The sequence below is a fragment of the Apis laboriosa genome, unplaced genomic scaffold, assembly GCF_014066325.1.
Source record: "Apis laboriosa isolate Shangri-la unplaced genomic scaffold, ASM1406632v1 scaffold25_cov139, whole genome shotgun sequence".
NCBI lineage: Eukaryota > Metazoa > Arthropoda > Insecta > Hymenoptera > Apidae > Apis > Apis laboriosa.
This window is the reverse complement of record NW_025222552.1, coordinates 1,578,273-1,597,740: the sequence shown is the minus strand read 5'-3', so window position 1 is coordinate 1,597,740 and position 19,468 is coordinate 1,578,273. Positions and strand designations below refer to the sequence as shown.

General features: G+C 22.0%; 1 protein-coding gene across 8 annotated transcripts in view; it reads right to left on the bottom strand.

Moving 5' to 3' along the window:
- Positions 1–18,958, bottom strand: part of LOC122713646 (voltage-dependent T-type calcium channel subunit alpha-1G) — a 193,084-nt gene extending 174,126 nt beyond the window's left edge. For 5 of the 8 annotated variants that reach the window (XM_043934293.1, XM_043934291.1, XM_043934294.1 and 2 more), the window contains exon 1: positions 17,640–18,946. In XM_043934293.1, coding sequence (XP_043790228.1) covers positions 17,640–18,022 — 383 coding nt within the window. In that variant the 5' untranslated portion in view covers positions 18,023–18,946. Of the gene's footprint in view, positions 1–17,639 lie in introns of all 8 variants that reach the window. The other 3 variants (XM_043934289.1, XM_043934288.1, XM_043934290.1) reach the window with 3 other exon arrangements.
- Positions 18,959–19,468: the final 510 nt, after the last annotated feature.

Sequence of the window (19,468 nt, the reverse complement as noted above, 5' to 3'; positions counted from 1 at the left end):
ATATTATACTATATATATATTATATCATTTTGGTATATATTATATATTAAATAAAATAATATACAAAAATTTTTATAATATATATGATATATATATAATATATATTATATACGATATAATTTAAGGAATTAATATTAATAATTTCGATTTCAATATAACATATAATATAAGAAATAAAAAATATAAAATTATTAAAAAAATGACGTTTTTCACATATGCCAATCTTATAATTTATTCACTTATCAAAAAAGAAATATTAATTTTTTCTATCATTTCAACTTTTTAAATACATAACAATAATATGCAGAATACATAAATATGGTCACCCTTTCTATTGCGCTCACGTACTGCACACTCCTGTATTCCCAACGTGTCACGAATTCTTATTCGATTTCGTTTTCTTCCTATTCCAAATCAAACTGTTGGCAAACATTATTCGTATCAATATTTTATTCCAGCCAGTTAAAAATTCACGTGCCGGAATAATATCCTTACACGATATACAATCATGAATCGCGTGATATTGGCTCGTCAATGAAAAATTGATAACGCTTTGATAAAAGAACTTTCTTTTTTATCCTTCCTCCTATAATCCCGACATTTTATAGACTCGTAAGCCGTTAACACAAAGAGGGAAACGCGGTGGATTTGTAACACTTTCACCACTATCGATAACTTTTATCTTTCGCATCCGCAAACATTCAGGCCAATGTATCTTTATCTAGATTGATCCCCTAGATATGCAACCCGATAAGATGCGCGCAAGGGATAAACGAATCAAGAGGCTTTGATTGAGCTCGAAGATAACTCGGATACAACGTATGGCATAGTACACGGCTCGAAATTGATGTCTAAGGTTTGCTTTTCCTCTGTCTTTGTTATCAATATCAAGATTAATAATAACGATGATATCGTATAAAGAAAAGCTATTTCATTTAAAAGATGTTCTTTTTTTTTTTTACTTGCAATGAAATGAGAAATATCAATCGTTTATGATTAACAATATCCACTTGTTTACGAAAAAAAAAGAAATAACTTAAATACTTGTTAAAAACTTATGATGTACAAATATTATCTATATTTTTCTCATTCATAAACAAATACGTTTTAAGAAATTTTTTGAATTAGATAATTTTAAAATTATTTTTTTAAATTATTTGAGAAATAATTTATTTTTGAAATGATACAAATATTTCATGAAAAATAAATAAATGTATTTGCGATTAAATGATTTCTCATTTCATAAAATAAATTTATTAATTATTCGTTATATTTGTTAATGTTATTTGTTGTTTAATTTTGATGAAAATAAGTAATTTCTTAATTTAAGTCAACAAGTGTTTATATTATTACTGTTTCTAACTAATACTAATACATATTTAATAAAATTATCAATACGTATTTTGAAAGTTATTTCAGGAACAAATCTTTCATTATAAAATAGATTTTTTTTATTTAGTAAAATAATTTAGTAAAATAATTTTTTATTTAGTAAAATTTTTAAATTTATCATTTTCTCAAATATTTGTTTTATTATAAATTTCTTTAATTGATTAAATACAGAACATAACTTCAATTGAAATATATTACTTATGAAATTATAAACAGTTTTATTTAAATTATTTAAAATAAATTTTGCCCAAAAAATTTGTTCATAAGCTTATCTTTCAAAGTACGGATAAATAAATGCTATGATACTAATTAACCTTTTTTAAAGAAGAGTTATATTATAAGGAAATGTTTAATCTCTTAATATAAATCTGTTTTAATCCATTAAATGTTAAGCAATAATAATAATGTGCAACATTATTAAAAAAATAGAATAATTCAAGAATTGTTGAAATTATTTTGTTATAAAAAATAATTATTAACATTTATTATAAAAATATCATTTTTTTCGTATTACATATCGTATAACATAAAAAACAAAAATTATAATATTATATATAACATAAAAAACAAAAACAAAGATTTAATTTGTATATATATATAAAATTTTAAAAAATGGGAGAAATGAAAAAAGATAAAAAAAAAGATAAAATCAAATATGAAAAGATTTCTTTTTATCAATTGATGAATTGATTTAAAATAAAATTGATAAAAATAATTTAAATTTTAGATTTAGATATTATATATCTCGACGAGACATCTACATTGATTTCTGCTTATCATCTATTATTAATCTTCTTATCTTTCAATCCAAATAATTTCATAAACTCACTTTACAATACTATAATTATAGAACAATGTATATTCTATCAATATAACATAAATTTTTAATAAAACAATTTTTCTGGCCAATGATATTTTACTTTGATTTTAAATTTTACCATTCTTCATATCGATCTCCATTTTTTTATCAATTCCCAAATGCTAAATTATACCTCAATACGTGCATTTTCTTCTATTTTTGAATTTTACAATATAAATAAATCTTGAATAATACAAATTCAAATAATCTAATATTTGAATTAGTTTGAATTATACAATAATAATAATTTATCGTTAATATTATATAAAAATTCAAATTCATTAATATGAAATTGTCAAACTTCATTCAGCTTATAAAGATTTGAAGAAGATTGATATAAAAATAATTGTAACTTTTATGTATCGAATTTATTAATTAAATTAAATGATCATCATATATCAATTAAAATTAAATTACATTTATTAATTATCAATTAATCAAAATAAAAATCATTATCACGCATTTTTTCCAACGAAATTTTTTTGAAATTTGTGTGTTCCTGACATGGAATTTCTAAAAATAATAAATTTATCGAAATTATTTTAAGCCATTGTTTCATCTTTAAAAACTTTCTCTTAAAAAATTATTTAAATGTTTAAAAAAATCCATTGCAGAAAGATTTAAAAAATAAGATAGATGAGGTAATATTTCATAATTCAGCTCATTTAATTTTTTAATGTATGTGAAACGTTATCATGCGTCATCATCAGAATTAGTGTTTTTCGATTGAATGTTGAATGTAAATGATATACTTTTTCATATATTTTTTCAATTTTCTAACTTTTCAATATTTTTATATTTGTCATTATTTCATCAAAATTTAAAAAATTGTAATGAATGATACCATTTGCCAAATTTAAAATGATAATTATTATCGTACTAATCTCATAAAATATTTTTAAAAAAATTTCTTTTTATAAGCATAAATATATATTTTTTCTAATTTATTAGAATCATTTTATAATTTTTCATTACATTTAAGTCTTACATTATATACATAAATTTAATATCATTTCGAATAATAAGATTAATTCATGGAATTTATTATTCGCGCTAATCAAGATCTACACTTGAAAACTTAACCACATATTCGTATATCTTGTTGTACATACATACATTCCATTGTACATACATTCCATTGAAATTCAAAGCGACAATTTTCGATGCTTGTCAACGCATGCGTATTATTTTAATTAAAGGACCCGAGCTAAAATCAATAAACGAAGTTATCGCAATTGATTACAGAAGAGAACAAGCTGAAAATTCATCGAGCGTGTTAATACGGGAACCATGATCGAAAGACGGTACTAACAATCGATTTCGAAAGACAAGAATGAAAAACTAAAGAGACAATATATTCACGAAAATTGATTACTCTCTCTTATCAAGACACGAGATGCCTTGAAGAGAAAATCTTGAAGAAATAGAAATCAAGGATATCGATCGAAGAATCATGCTTCTTTCGAATTCACTATCCTAGTGAAAAATCGATCCAACGTGACTACTGGAGACCTAAATCTTCGTGAAAATCTATCCTTACGTTCATCCTCTTTTCTTCTTTTTTTTACATCCATTCTTCTTACAATTTCAAGAATTTTCTTTGCTTATCGATGATTCATCACTCTTCACGCGATCACATTCTACACGAATGCAAGATTGAGAGATAAATATATAAATGAGAGATGTGAAAGATATATACTTCTTTCATATATCCCTCGAACCAGCATTTTTTTCATTTATATAAAAATAATGAATAATTTTCGATAAAATTCGGAATGGATTATGAATATTTATTTAATTGAAAATAATGATAAATTTTAAAATTTTATTTGAGAAATAAATCTTCGAATAATTGATCTTTCGAATATCTTATAGTTATTTCAAATAATAATATAAAAAATAATAATTTTTTGTTGTTCATTATTGTAATACAAATATAAATAATTGTATTAGCTATTAAAATTTGAATTAACTCATTTTCTATTTTATTTTCGATATAATATTATAATTGTAGCACTTATCCTAAATTGCTTTATAATTATTAATATGACTTTTAATTCAATATATAATATGAATAAATTGTAATATGATTTTATTTTCTTGTTTTAATAGATTTATTTTGTAAATTATGAGGATTATTATCATATCTTATTGTTAATGAAATTTTATATGGCTTATGTATACATTTTTATGATTCTCAACTAGAACATGTATAAAGTCTAAAAGAAATATATATTTTTAAAATGAAAATTTTACATAAAATTAATTAATATATATTTGTAGTACAAATAAAATAAAAGTAATGAAAGTATTTATTTATCAATAGACTATAAATTTTTATAAAAGTATTTTTCATGTTACATATATTTCATGTTACATATTTCATGTTACATATTTTTCATGTTACATATATTTTATAAATAAATTACATATATTTTTATATTATTTATATATATATTTATTATTACATTATATATATATTTTTTATATTATATATATATTTTATTATTACATATATTTTTTTCTAATATTAACTTTATTTTTATGATTTGAATTATGCAAATTTAATTATATTCTAAATAAAACTTTTAACTATAATAATAAAATGTTTGAGTATAATATTAAATATAAAAATTGAAATAATTTTTTTATAAAAATATATTATACAATATCTTATAGAAAATTTTTTTTTCAATTTAATTTTTTTAGATAAATAGATAAATTTATGAAAAATTTGAAAGAAATCTTTTATATAAAATTATAATTAACATATATCTTGAAATAACAATAACACGGCATTTTTTATATATTAGTTGAATATCTGAATTCATTTTAGTTATATAAAAATTCACAATGTATTTATCAAACACATTATAGTTCAAATAAAATATTATTCAGAAGATAAAATAATAAAGCAAATAATAAATTAATAAGAAATTTTGTTTAAATAATAATTTATTTCGATAACGTTCAACTCTTTAGATTTACATTTTTGTGCAAATAAGAAATTCTTCAACTTATTTCTAAAGTCAGTATCGCAATGAAGTTGAGCCGAAGATAAATTCCACGAGTGGAGTTACTGAAATACGAGATCTCCCGGAAAGTATAACGAACAACTCGATAGAATCTAGTTGACATGGAATAAAATTAACATCCATCTCGAATTTTACACGAGGATTTCACATAGACGAAATTTATTGTATATCCGGAAATTTACAATGATAACAAATTCATTTTGAGAAAAAACAACCAGAAAGAAGATTTAACCTTTCAATCTTTCTGTTTTATTCGATTTTCTTTTTTTCTTTTGACAATAAATTGTATAAATTAAAGAAATTTGTATGATAATTTCAAAAATTGTATGTTTATGCTCCAACAGATTTTCAGACATAAATCCTGAGATCTCGTAATCTCCCATTATATAAAGTATATAAGTCTCAAAAAGAGAGATACGAATAATTAAACTTTTATCCATTCCTCTATCATGAAAATAATTATTAATTTAATTATCTTTAAAATAAAAAATTCGCAACACGAATATTATAGTCATCAATCTTCTAGAAATTTTGAACTTGAAAATAAAATCTCTCTATTGAGATAGGTGAAAATAAAACTAGTAAAACCCAATTTAATTTGATAAAAAGAAATTATGACTAAATCTAAAAAAATGATTTACACTTAGTAGAATTTATTAAAATACTTCTCTCTCGTTAATTATTGATCGCGTGATATAATAATATTTTCAATATGTCTTTCTACTATGCTTAAGCTATTAATACAATATAAAAATGAAATTTTAATGCTTACTTTATAAAATGTCATGAGTAATTAATATTAAAAATAAATATATAAACTATATTAAGTATCATCTATCGAGAATCGAAAGGATTAAGGAAAAAGACGAACAGGACCAAGAAAACGAAAATACGTTCATTTTGCAATACTTACAAAGTCGAGTTAACGAGACGACGACGCACTACTCGAAACACATAATGATCGATTACTTCCGCCTATCTAACGATTCATTGGTAACCTCTGTCAGCCTGTTTCTCATCGATGCTTCGAATCTCATTTGCCGAACGCTTAATAGACAATCAGCCGGCCGCTTCGATCGGTCAAATTGTTTTGATCGACTGCCACTTCCGGGATATTCCAGCCCATCGAAGATTGCCTCGTTAACGCCTTGGTCATTCGATTATTTTTCACCCGTTTGTAATGAAGTTCTAGCCCTGACGGTAGAGCCGAAAAGAAGGAAGAAAACAGATCAGCGGGATCGAACAACAAAATGAAAGAAACGAGCCTTGTTGTGGCGCTAAAGTAAATCGTTTTGTTCGATTTCATTTCCGGTATCCGTGAAATTATCTAATCAATTACTCCACCAGATTCGTTTAATTAGGTCTAGCATATAGACTGGAACAAAATCGATAGAAATTATATTCCAAAATTGTAGTTTATAATAACTCAACAACTAACAAAAACGTAGTTTATAGAGATGCAATAATCCTTCAACTTTGAAATACACTATAAGTTATGTTTGTCTAAAGACATTCCTCGCAACTTAACAAACTAAAAATTAAGAATTAAGAATTTAGAATTATTCGAAACCTTCACTTTGTATAAAGTATTTGTATGTGTATGCATATAGACAATATTATTATTTATAGACAATATTAAGTTTCTAACTTACTTCATTGTATTTTACACTTCGTTTGTATATTTTGTATATTTTAAACATAGTTATTATTAATGATTATAAAAATGATCGAAGCGAGATAGTAATAATAATAATATTAAAATATATAATTCCATCATTAAAATCTCAAGATAAGTCTAAATCGAACGATTTGAATTAGATTAGGTTAGGTTATATTAGATTATTAATTGAAATTAATTGATTAATATATCTATTCATTTATCATTGAGAACGATTACTGGGATACGAATAATTCTCTTGTTAATGGGTTCAAAAAAATATTGACAAGATAATTTCAAAGATTTACCAAATTTTTGTTATTTAAATATCTTCGATGTCATGCAATATTGGACACGAATTACCAATGATTAAAACAATTCTTAAATATTTATGCAATATCTAGTTTTTATGATTTATTTTATAGATAAAAAAATCACATCTATAAATGTTTGGAAACTATTCATTTATAATTTATGCTCAATTATATCAAAGATATTTAAATGACAAAATATTCGAATTTATCCAACGGAATCTCTCTACATTAATTTTTTTTTATATTATTATTAACCGAAAACCTAATATTATTAACAAATATATTATATTTCCAATATTTTCAATCCAAGTATAGTATTATAGCGAAGTATAATAGACGACAAAATCAATCAAATATAAAGTAACAAGGTATCGAATATTAGAATAAATCTTTTGACAAATCTATGAATAGATAAGGTATTTTTCGAAAGTTTAAAAAAGAAGTGTTTAAAAAAAAATGCCTTCCTAATGATTTAATGATTTATGATCTCATTATATAATAATAACTATAACAGATGTAGCTTAATTTCCTTGATTAAATAAGAATTGATGAATTCTATATAGCAAAATCGTTGACATTTTTCTCTTAACAATCGACGAATAGCAAATGTTATTGATATTATATTGATCAAATAATGATCGATACAAAACAATTCTGTATCGCGAACAAACAAATATATCTGTGAAAATCATGTCAGCAGAAATCTTAGAAACATCGAAAAACATGCTAGTGACGCTCACAAATCCAACTATATCGCATTTGAATCATTTACCGAATAATAGTAGAGTAACGGAATGATTAAGCAGACGCTACATCCAATTCATACTACTTGCAGATTAGAATTATACCGAGATGATATCACATGAAGTTGAAATTCCATCGTAAACCAGACTCCTTGAAATAAGCATATAAACGGGTTGTTTCACGAGTATGCTGATCTTTAATTATGTAAAGGGCTAAATATAAGACTTTATCACGCTTTAAGCTATTACAAGCTACGTGTATTATTTTATGAGTTTATAATATGTATTATAAATGCGTATTTATAATTTATTAATATGATTAATAATTAATTTTTTGAAATCGATAATTTAAAAAAATAAATGATTTATTAAAAGAATATGTTGGACAAATTTTGTTTAAAATTAAAATAAAAAATGTTCATAAATAATTTATTTTAAATTGTTATTTGAAAATAATATACGATGTTTTGTTTAATTGGAAAAAATGAAATATTTAAGAATTGAAATTTTAAAAAGAAAATTTCTTATAAAATTTGTTTAGTATAAAGAGACATATTATATTAGTAATATTAGTAACTTTTCTGTAAATCTATATGTATGAATATATATATAAAGATTAATTTTATATTTATTTCCTACAAAAAAAATATTAAACTATTTTTAGCTAACTATTTTTATTATTAATTAATAAGCTTTTACAAATTTCAAATTAAAATATCTTTTAAATTAATTTTTTTAACATTTACTTTATAAATAATTTAATATCATTTTATAAGAAATAACAAAACGCATTGATTAATATATTAAAAAATTAAATTTTTAATATTTTTATCTTTATATGATCTTCATACATTATTATTACAAATTATTAATATTATATAATTATAACAACTATATATAATTTATATAACAACAACAATATATAACAATATATATAATTTATATAACAACTAATATAATTTAAACAACTTTTATAAGAACATTTTTTTTATATTTTTAATCCTTTATTATAAAATATTTTACTTTTCCTAATTAAATGAATAAATTCTTTCCAGATACCAATTTATTTATTGATGTAATAATTAAATAATTAATTATTTAATTATTTCTTTATATTAAAGATTTATTTTGTTGTTTAATTGTTTAAATTTTATTAAAAACATAATTTAATAAAATATAAAATTAAGATATTTAATTCTACATAAATAATATAGTATCTAAATGTTAATAAATAAAAAAATTTTAATTTAAATTTTAAAAGGAAACTTTTTGGCTACATTATTTACCATTTAAAATGAATGAAAATTTCTAAATCGCTGACTCTTTTTTTAATCGGAACAATATATATTCTTGACATATATAGATATAATACATATTTTAATATTTTCAATGATAAGTTACAAATATAAATAAATATAATAACAATAGTTATTGACAATTTATCAAAATTATTGATGAAAATAACAATTTAAGTTTTCTAATCTCTACATTTCTATTGTTGACTATTATCTTACACAAATTTTGTTAAGTTTTTGTTATAATTAAATTTTTATTGTTTTTAAGTAATTTTTAAATAGTAGAATTAAAAATACACATATAAATTTAAATTATTTTTTTTTTATTTTATTTATTAAATTCATCAGAATTTATATTATTAATGATATATATTCAAAAATATATTGAAATATAGAATATGAATAACATAAAATAAAATTTTATAATTGGATTATTTTAATTATTAAAATTTTTTTGATTTTCATATATTATACAACAAATAAATTAAATTAGAATATTGATTGCCTAAAATTTTATCTTAACATAACATTGTTTTTGTTATATATTATGTATTAACTACATTTTCAAAAATTAGGATCACGTGCGAATATTCGCTATTTTAACTATATTATGTTATAAATAACAAATTATCCATAAGTTTAAATTATATAAATTATATATAAGATATATATATCATATGCAGCAGAATATCTAATTATCTGAACATCGATTATTTGAAAATTAATTATTAACCAATTATCTAAGCATATATATATATATATATATATATATATATATATATATTTAAATTATCTCACAATGTTTACATTTTACAATATTAATTTATATTCTATATTTAAATTTCTTATTCTTATTTAGATTTTTTTTAAATACGTATTTTTTTACATAAATATCCATATTTGAAAATTATTTAATCTTTAATTGTTTCACAATATAAGCACAAAAAAAATAAATTTGATAAATTTGATTTTTCTCTATTGATTATACAAAGAAGCGCTTATCTAAAAGAAAATATCTTTCTCGTGTATTTCAATATTCTATCTACATATATCTATTTTTTTAATTATTTATTAATTATTTATTAATGTATTAATTATTAAATTATTATTATTTTTTACAATTTTAACAATAACTTTATTAAATACTAATTGCCTCACAATAATATCATAATAATAATATTTATGTTAAAAATGAAGAATACAATGTCAATTTTTGATGTAAATATTATAAAATAAATATAAAATGTATTAGTAAATCTTTTTATTTAATTTTGTCATTATTTTATTATTTAATTTTAAATCAAGTTGATTTATTTTGTGTAATTCAAAATTTAATCATGAAATTTGAAAAAACATTTATTAATATATTTATTTATTTAAACATTTATTTCAAGAATATAAAAATTATTTTTCATAGAAGATAATTGTATTGTTCCTTTTTAAAATTTAAATTATTTTTTTAAAATATAAATGAATGAAAACAGATATGTTTTATTATATATATGTTCAATTATTATAATTATTTAATCAATTATTGATTTCTATGTTCAGACACGTGTAAAATATTTTGTGAACATAAAATAAAATTTTCATAAAATGAATTTTTTATAAATACAGCTGTATTATCCATTTCAAAAATATTTATTTTATCGAAAATATCAAAAGCCAACTTTCCCATCAAATCAATATATCAATCTTTCAATTACTTCAATCAATCTCATATCAATCTCTATAATTCTCAAGAAGAGAATTTTTTAAATATTAAAAAAAAAAGTATTAAAGAAGAAATATTAATAATAAATATTAAATATTAAAAAAGAAAATATTAAAAATATATTGTAATTATTATTTAAATATTATTTAAATTCTGTAATTTTTTTTCTGTAATGTTTCAATCATTAAAATAACCATTAAAATTTCAAATAACTTGAGTTCTCTTTAAATTGAATATTTTTTGATAAAATTCAAATTGTTTTAATATTAAAAAATAGTTAATCAAATTATTATAATAAATATTAATCGTTTGATATAATTATAAAAAATAAATTATATTTTAAATATAATTCTATATATATATAGAATTCTAAATTTTAGAAAAATCTATAATCATAATTATAGTAATTCTGTTTAGATCTTTATATAGATTTCCGAAACTTGGAACTCTAAGAATTAAAGAATATCTTCATTTTTTAAAAAAATTATTGCAAATATAAGAATTAAAATTTTCATTTTTTATTTTTTCAATTAAGTTATTGTTATTTTATATTATTATTATTATCTTGTAATTCCGTAAATAAAAAAGTGAAAACATAAGAAATAAAATAAAAAATATTTATATATTATAATATATGTTCTACTTATTTATTATATATATAGGATTTTTTTACAAGAAAAATATATGATATATAAATTTAAAACAAAAACAACAAACACATTAAAACAAAAAGAGCAAACACAAATAATATTTTAATAATTAGAGTTCCCTCACCCTTAATTTTCCTAAAAGAAATTAAAAATGTTAAAAATTTTAATTTCGATGACTATAGATTGTGCTTGTCTCACTTCATATAAACATATATAACTCACTTTATAAAAAATGAAAAATATGGAATCAGAAAAAGAAATTGTGAAGAAGAGATATACTCTGTTTTGGCAATCAAAGAAATCAAGCACGCTTCCGGTGAAAAGTAAAAAGGAAGGAAGTGACCATCGCAAGTAGTAGGCAGAATTAGAAGAAATCCACACTGTCCAGACTGAAGACCACACGGTATGTAAGCATTCGTTGAAAGAAGAAGTAGAAGGGACAAATATAGGAAATGTTTGTTCAAGGAAACGTTTGTTCAATTTCTACGAGCAAACGAGGAAGGGATAAAAGCGGCAGAGAATTGCGAAATGTTTGGCCCGCATTCGCAGTAGTTCCAGCCATCCATTGTCCGCGAATACAATGGGAATCTTTCTAGCGACGCTTGTTGCTCGGATATTAGCTGACTAAACTTTGCTTGCCGACCACGTGCGTGTTGCACATCCTGCAATTTCGCGCACAAACAGACACGTATAGATACGAGACAGCAGAGGTATAACATGTGGAGGAAGAAGGAAAAGTAGAAATATGTAGAGACAAATGTATCAGTTGTAGTAGTTGGTATACGTGCATTGCACAGTGGGATACATGGCTGAGGATAGGTCAATCAATGACCTATTTAAAACGGTCCTTCGGTCTGACCTCGTGCACTCTATCTCCTACCATCATGGCAGATGGAACCAAGGCTTTGAGTTGATATATGTCGTATGTAAATATTCGTATGTAAATACGAGTTCCTTTTTTCTTTTTCTTCACCTTTCTACTTTTTTTTTTCTTATGTTATTTATCAAACTTGAGCATATTTATCTTTAGTTATGTTTTATAAATATATTTGAACAAATATGTAAAATAATTGTAAATAAAATATTATTTCAAATAATGAAAGTGTGTGCAATTTTAATAAAAATAATATTATTAGAATCCAATTTATTGGTCAACAATAATATAACATTGTAGTATTTATGCATATATATTTAATTATTAAAATTATTTCAGATTTTATTAAGAAATTATTATTAATTTAAATTAATCATTATTATCTATATTTTTAAATAACATTATTAAATATAAGAGTCCATTTCTAACAGTAAAACTATCTAAATATATTATATACAAATGATTCAAGTATATTATAATTATTCTTAATATAAATAAATAAGTATCTATATAAATATAATTAATTGTCCATGTTAAGGTAATTCAAAACAAAAATCTGATACTTTTTTTGACAAAATTGGTAATTCCAGTAGAATTATATAAATTTTATTAAATAAAATTACAATTATTTTAGATATGGAATCACCATATAAAAATATGCAGAAAATAAAAAATATTTAAATTTAAATATTTTTACTTTTATTTTTTATTTATTTTGTTTTAATTATGTTTTTTAATTAAATTAAAAAATATAATCTTTTATTATCTGTAAATATTCGAGTTATTTTATATATATTTTATATAATAAATAAATTCAATAATGAAAATATGATATGTATTTCGAATCGAGAAATAAATATTCATTTTTTATAGAAAACAGTTCTTCAACTTAAAATCAAATTAAATATTTTTTCATATTGAAAATATTTATTTCAGAAAAATAATAATTAATTACTATTACGATCTTACAATTTTTACTTACAATTTTTAATTTCAAGTTTCACAAAAATAATTAAATATCAAAAATAAATAAAGAAACTCTAAAAATTATGTATAAAATCTAACTCATATTATAAATTTTTAAAATTAATTTCAGTCATATATATTTTCATTTCTATGCTTATAACATTTACTTATTATTATGTTTTTAAAATTAATATTTCCTATAAAGGAGTTCGAATAAATAATTATATTAAAAATAATACAAAATAAATATTAAAATTTTACTTATTTTTTTTAAATTTTTATTAAAAGAAACTTTCTTTCATTTAATTATTTAATTAATCATATTTACAAAACATTTTATGTTATAATAAATAATATTTCAAAATTAAACAATATTTTTTCACATATCAAAAAAATGTTAGTTTTTTCATCACTTGGACTTCCTATCAAAATAATCAAGAAATTATACAAAAATAACAAATTTTTTTTCATTAAAAAATAACTCAAAATTATCCAGAAAAGATAAAAATTTATTTTATATATAATATCAGTTACAATTAATTAAGTTTAATAAATTGAAACTTTGTACTATCTTTAAATATATACGATTTTATTTTTTAAATTATTAGATATTAAAAATACAATTTATAATTTTATAAATTTAAAATTCATTAATATCTATATTATAATTATTATATATTATTTATATTATAATGTTCGATTTGAATAATACTATGATTTGAATTCATATTTGAAATTTAACATCTTGTAATCCAATCTATTTGTGCAATGCACAATGTAGAAAAACTTCTCACTGATTTCAATGACTTTGAAATATATGAGCATTATTTTAAATAACTTTTCTGAGGATACTGGATAAGAAAAAATTACGATATATAATAAGAAAATGATACGATATATTTCAAAGTAATTGAAATCATTGAATGAGAAAGCATTTTCTCCAAAAGTTTATTTTTTATTTTTACTTAAGTTAATGGAATCTAATTACTCGTTTTCATTATTTTTTTTTTTTGTTATTTCTATGCTATTATGAAAAAAAAATAACAAAAATCTCATTTCAATCCATAAAACGACAATAGTTTTTTTACAGAAAATAATTCGAAAATTAAAATATTGATTGTCATGTATTTGTAAAAGGGTAGTTTTTCAACAAGTTTATCCTATTTCTTATTAGAATTTCTATTAGAAATTTCTTCTTAGAGAAATTTTGTTATTAACAATAATTAATATTTAAAAAAATAAGATATAATGCATTTAGTTTATATTTGAATCATCAAAGATTTTTCTCAATCGAAAAAAAAAAGATAAAACACATATAAAAAAAGAAGATATCTCAAAAATAAGAATATATGTAAATACTAAAGTGTATTTATGACTTTATAAATACATTCATTAAAGAAATCTTTATAATTAATGTTATGATATACATTAATAAATATGTATTAAAAATTCGATTTTTTAATTTGAAATCAAGCAGAATTTGTATATAAAATAAATTATAAGATAGATTTCTTTATTTCATACAAGCATTAATCAATCAAGTCCAAAACCTCTTTAGATTCAATAGATAAAAGATTCATCATATATTACTTGCTAATTGCTATTATTCACGTTTACGGTGTTAAAGAAATAATTAGAAAAAATTATTTAGATTAAGATAAAATCTGTAAATGTATATAATGTATTCTATATATAATATATACAATATATTATATATAAAATATAATATTAAATAATTATATAATATAAAATATAATATAAAATAAAATATTATATATAAAATATATAATATAAAATAAAATATTATTATATATATTCTAAATATATTATATATTTAATATATATATGTTAATATATATATAGAATAAAATAAATAAAAATATGTAACTATCATAATTATTTCATAACTTGCTCTTGCAATTTTAATAATATATATATAATAATAATATATAATAATATAATTATATAAAATTTAAAACTTTAGAAAATTTATGATTTATACAAATAAATGCAAAAATATTTAAATTATGTTGGAAAATATTGAATTTAAATATTTAATTATCATTAATCTTTAAAAGATTAATTTAATCTTTTTTTCTTTTATCAAAAGTTAAAATCTCAAACTTTAACTGCCATTCGAATAATTAATAAATCGATATAAATAAATTAGATTGAAAATATAAATTAATATTATTACAATACAATTACTATAATATATAATTTCGATCTAAATATTAGTAATAAAAATCTATATCTAAAAACAGTTTTTAGGATTTTATGATTTTTTCAATTATATAAAATAATCAGCTAATTTATAATTTTTAAAATATATTTATAATTTTTTAAATTTTCTTCGTTTCATTAGAATAAAAAATAGTATTATACAAGAGAATTTATTAGAGTTTTTATTTACACTAATAATTTATAAAATTTCAATAATAATAATTTTATTTTATAAGAGAAACAATTAATAATAATTATATAATATAATAAAATAATTTTTATGTAATATATTATACAATTATTAATCTTCTTATATTATATATATATGTATTAGTATTATCAATAAAATTTTACAAGTATAGTAAAATCTCGAAAAAAGTACATAATATAACAATTTATTGCATATTATTATATATATTTCAATAAATTTTTTCTTGATTTTTTAATAAATTTTTCTATTCTTTCTACTAAATTATAAATTTTTAAATTATTAGTTTTGTAGCATTATTTTTTTTTTATATTTCATACTATTTAAAAATTATTTTTATTATTTTATTGTTATAAATGCTTTTGAAAATTAAAAATTGAAAATATTGTTTTGACTTATTGTTTTCTTAAATTTTGAATATTTTAATAATTTCTTTGTTAGTTACATAGTTTATTTTTAAACAGCACTAAAGATATTAGCTTTAGTGCAATCTCTACAACTTACTGTAATATTGTTAGTATAAAATTAGGCAGATATATATATATTTAATTCCTTTTACCATTGATATTATTTAGATAATTGAACGTCTGAATAATAGATGTTCATATAATCAAATTCAATTAATAGAATAATCGAGATCCTACTATAATTATATATTATTAATTAATTAATTATATATTATATTATATATATGTATAATATATAAAATAATTTATAATAATTGTATAATAATTATATAATTGTATAATAATAATAATGTATAATGATAATAATTTTAAAATATTTAATTAAATTAATGATAACAAAGAAGAAAAGAAATATATAACAAATATTTGCAAAAATTAGAAAATTAGAAATCAAAGAAATTCAATTCAATCATATACAAGATTTTCCATCACATTGAAGAACCGCTTCAATTTATATACGAAAATATATATACGAAAAAATTTCATATAAACATATTTTCAAATTATATAATAACGAATTTCTTCTTTAATATTGTACCTGTTTATTTTTATAAAAGATATTCAAAATACATCCGAATATAAACTCGAAAACGTTTTACATTAATCATTTTATTCTTCTCATTTTTCTAGATATTCATATTTTTTGGAAATCTTATTCAAGTATTTCGAACTATCAAAATATGTTCTGAATATGATGAATCTAGGGATATTAAATTCCATTTCAATATAATAGAATTAATTCAATTATTTTAATCACTATAACTTAAAAACAAGGGACAAAAATGGAACATATATTTACTTGAACTTTTTTTATTGTTTTAGATAAATTCGTGCATTGAGTGGCTTTTTGATATGATAGAATACTCTATATCAATAAATCTAAGCAACATAGAAACCCTTGAAATACTCCATGTCTGTAAAAAAATGCTTTACGATCGAAATTGAGAAAAGATAGATATATAAATAGATAAAATAGAAGAGAAATAGAGAAAGACAAATATTGTGATGAGAAAGAATTCGCCCGTTCACACTAAAGAAGAAAAACGTAGTTAAACGAAGCTACGTAGCTAAACGTTTGAGAAAATTATAATAGCACACAGAGAGCGTACAATGAAACTTACTTATTTCATCTCGCTGACTGGAATAATTATAATAAAAGTTTTCAGAAAGAAAAGAAGAATAAAAATAATGATATCACCGTTTTTAAATGACTGCCAGTGCTATTGCGATCAAAAAGGATATGGATTAGTGATGAGTGCCAGACACCAGTTGCGCGGCCGTGTATTCTGGTCGAGATATCGCAATGCAACCGGCACGAAACCAGGATAAGGTAACTCATTCACATCATCTACTCCATTGTCCTCTTCATTTTCATCTTCCTCTTCGTCTTCGTCATTCTCGTCATCATCATCATCTTCATCCTCGTTATCATCCTCATCCTCCTCTTCCTCCACGTTTTGTTCAACACGTCTATTGGTCGACTGGCTGCCTCCATCTTCATCCTCGTCATCTTCGAGATCACTGAGTTCGGCAACATCACTGTCGGAACCTTGTTCTCCATTTCCTGATCCGACAGCTTTACTAGCCGGACGATACCGATATCCTTGGGGATAATGCAACGACATGCTTCCCGTCTTAGATCTCGTTCCACTAAACGCGAGGATGACGAATCCTTGAAAAGCGTTCAGTGGCAACTTATCACGAGGATGGTCTGAGATTTCCGAATAGGTTTACTGAAAGATTTATCACAGGAAAGATTATTCCTGAGTGTTTGCGACAAAATAGATGTCGCTGCTCCAAATGATGTGATTAGGTGGACAGATAAGAACGACATCGAGGACTCGTAAATTCGATCAGTTGTTCGATTATTTTATCACGGTCCAGATATCATGAACAATATGAACATGTTTCTCGTACGTTCTACCGGTAGAAACATACACAGTACTTTCGGTTACAAAAGTCTCGAAATCGAAGAAGCTGCCACACATCCACTGACCGCATTTTACGAAGTAATGATAGCAGTGAAATCCAGGTGCGTAACAGTATGCCTCGCGATGCGCTTGCCCGGTTTCTCTCACCTGCAATTCTCTCACCTTCGGGTATCTTCTCGTACGGAGATCGACTCACCTGCTATCAAGCAAGAGCTATCACTCATGAACTATCATTCTAAATCGTGGAATACGATTGTCGAATAATAATGATAAGGAAAAGTTTAATTTTGATGATAATATCGATAGGGAAACATTGAGGAACAACAGAAAATGAGGATAGAACATCTGCCGTGTAAAACGTGTGAAATTCGTCCCTAGAGAGACACTTTTGGCAGCAAGATGGAAAGGCAAAGCGCGTGAGTGGCGCGTGGTATGTCGCGTGGCCCGTTAAAAATGATCCTAGCCTGTTCCTTCACTTGAAACATATATATATTTTTTTTCCTATTGCTAATACAAAACCTCGATCGTATACGACTAATGACCACGAATTGGCCTACCTGAGAAAATTACTATAAGATCCACAACCCATATCAAACTATTCACGAACGTACGCGTCGACGGTGCCCGGCGCAGCGTCGACCGGTGACTGAAAAAAACGTCGAACATCCTTGTCGACAAAATGGAACGCATGCGCGACCCTTCCATCTATGCGCCCCTCGCTCATCCATTTCATGACCTTCTGCATCTTCCCTCGAGAAGATTAGTAGATTCTCCTACTCTTCTTCGTCTTCCTTCTCTTCTCTCTTTTATTTTCTTTTTTCATTCGCGTAAATTCTCTAATCATAGATATATATTCAAACTATAAGAAGAAAGGAAGAGATAATCAGAAATAAGTAAGCAAGAAAGCAAACTAATCTTATAGCTCTTCTTGGGATCTTGTCGCTTTCGTTTTTTATTGCCAATGAAGTGCCTCGCGTGCTTTCTTTTCTCTTCCTTTTGAGACATACATATACAATACATAATATACAATACATATGTTTCAATTTAGTAATCATATATATGTATACATATGTTATATATGAAACTCGTTTAAATTATTGAACGCAATAAGTAATAAGCAATAAAATTTATTATTTATTA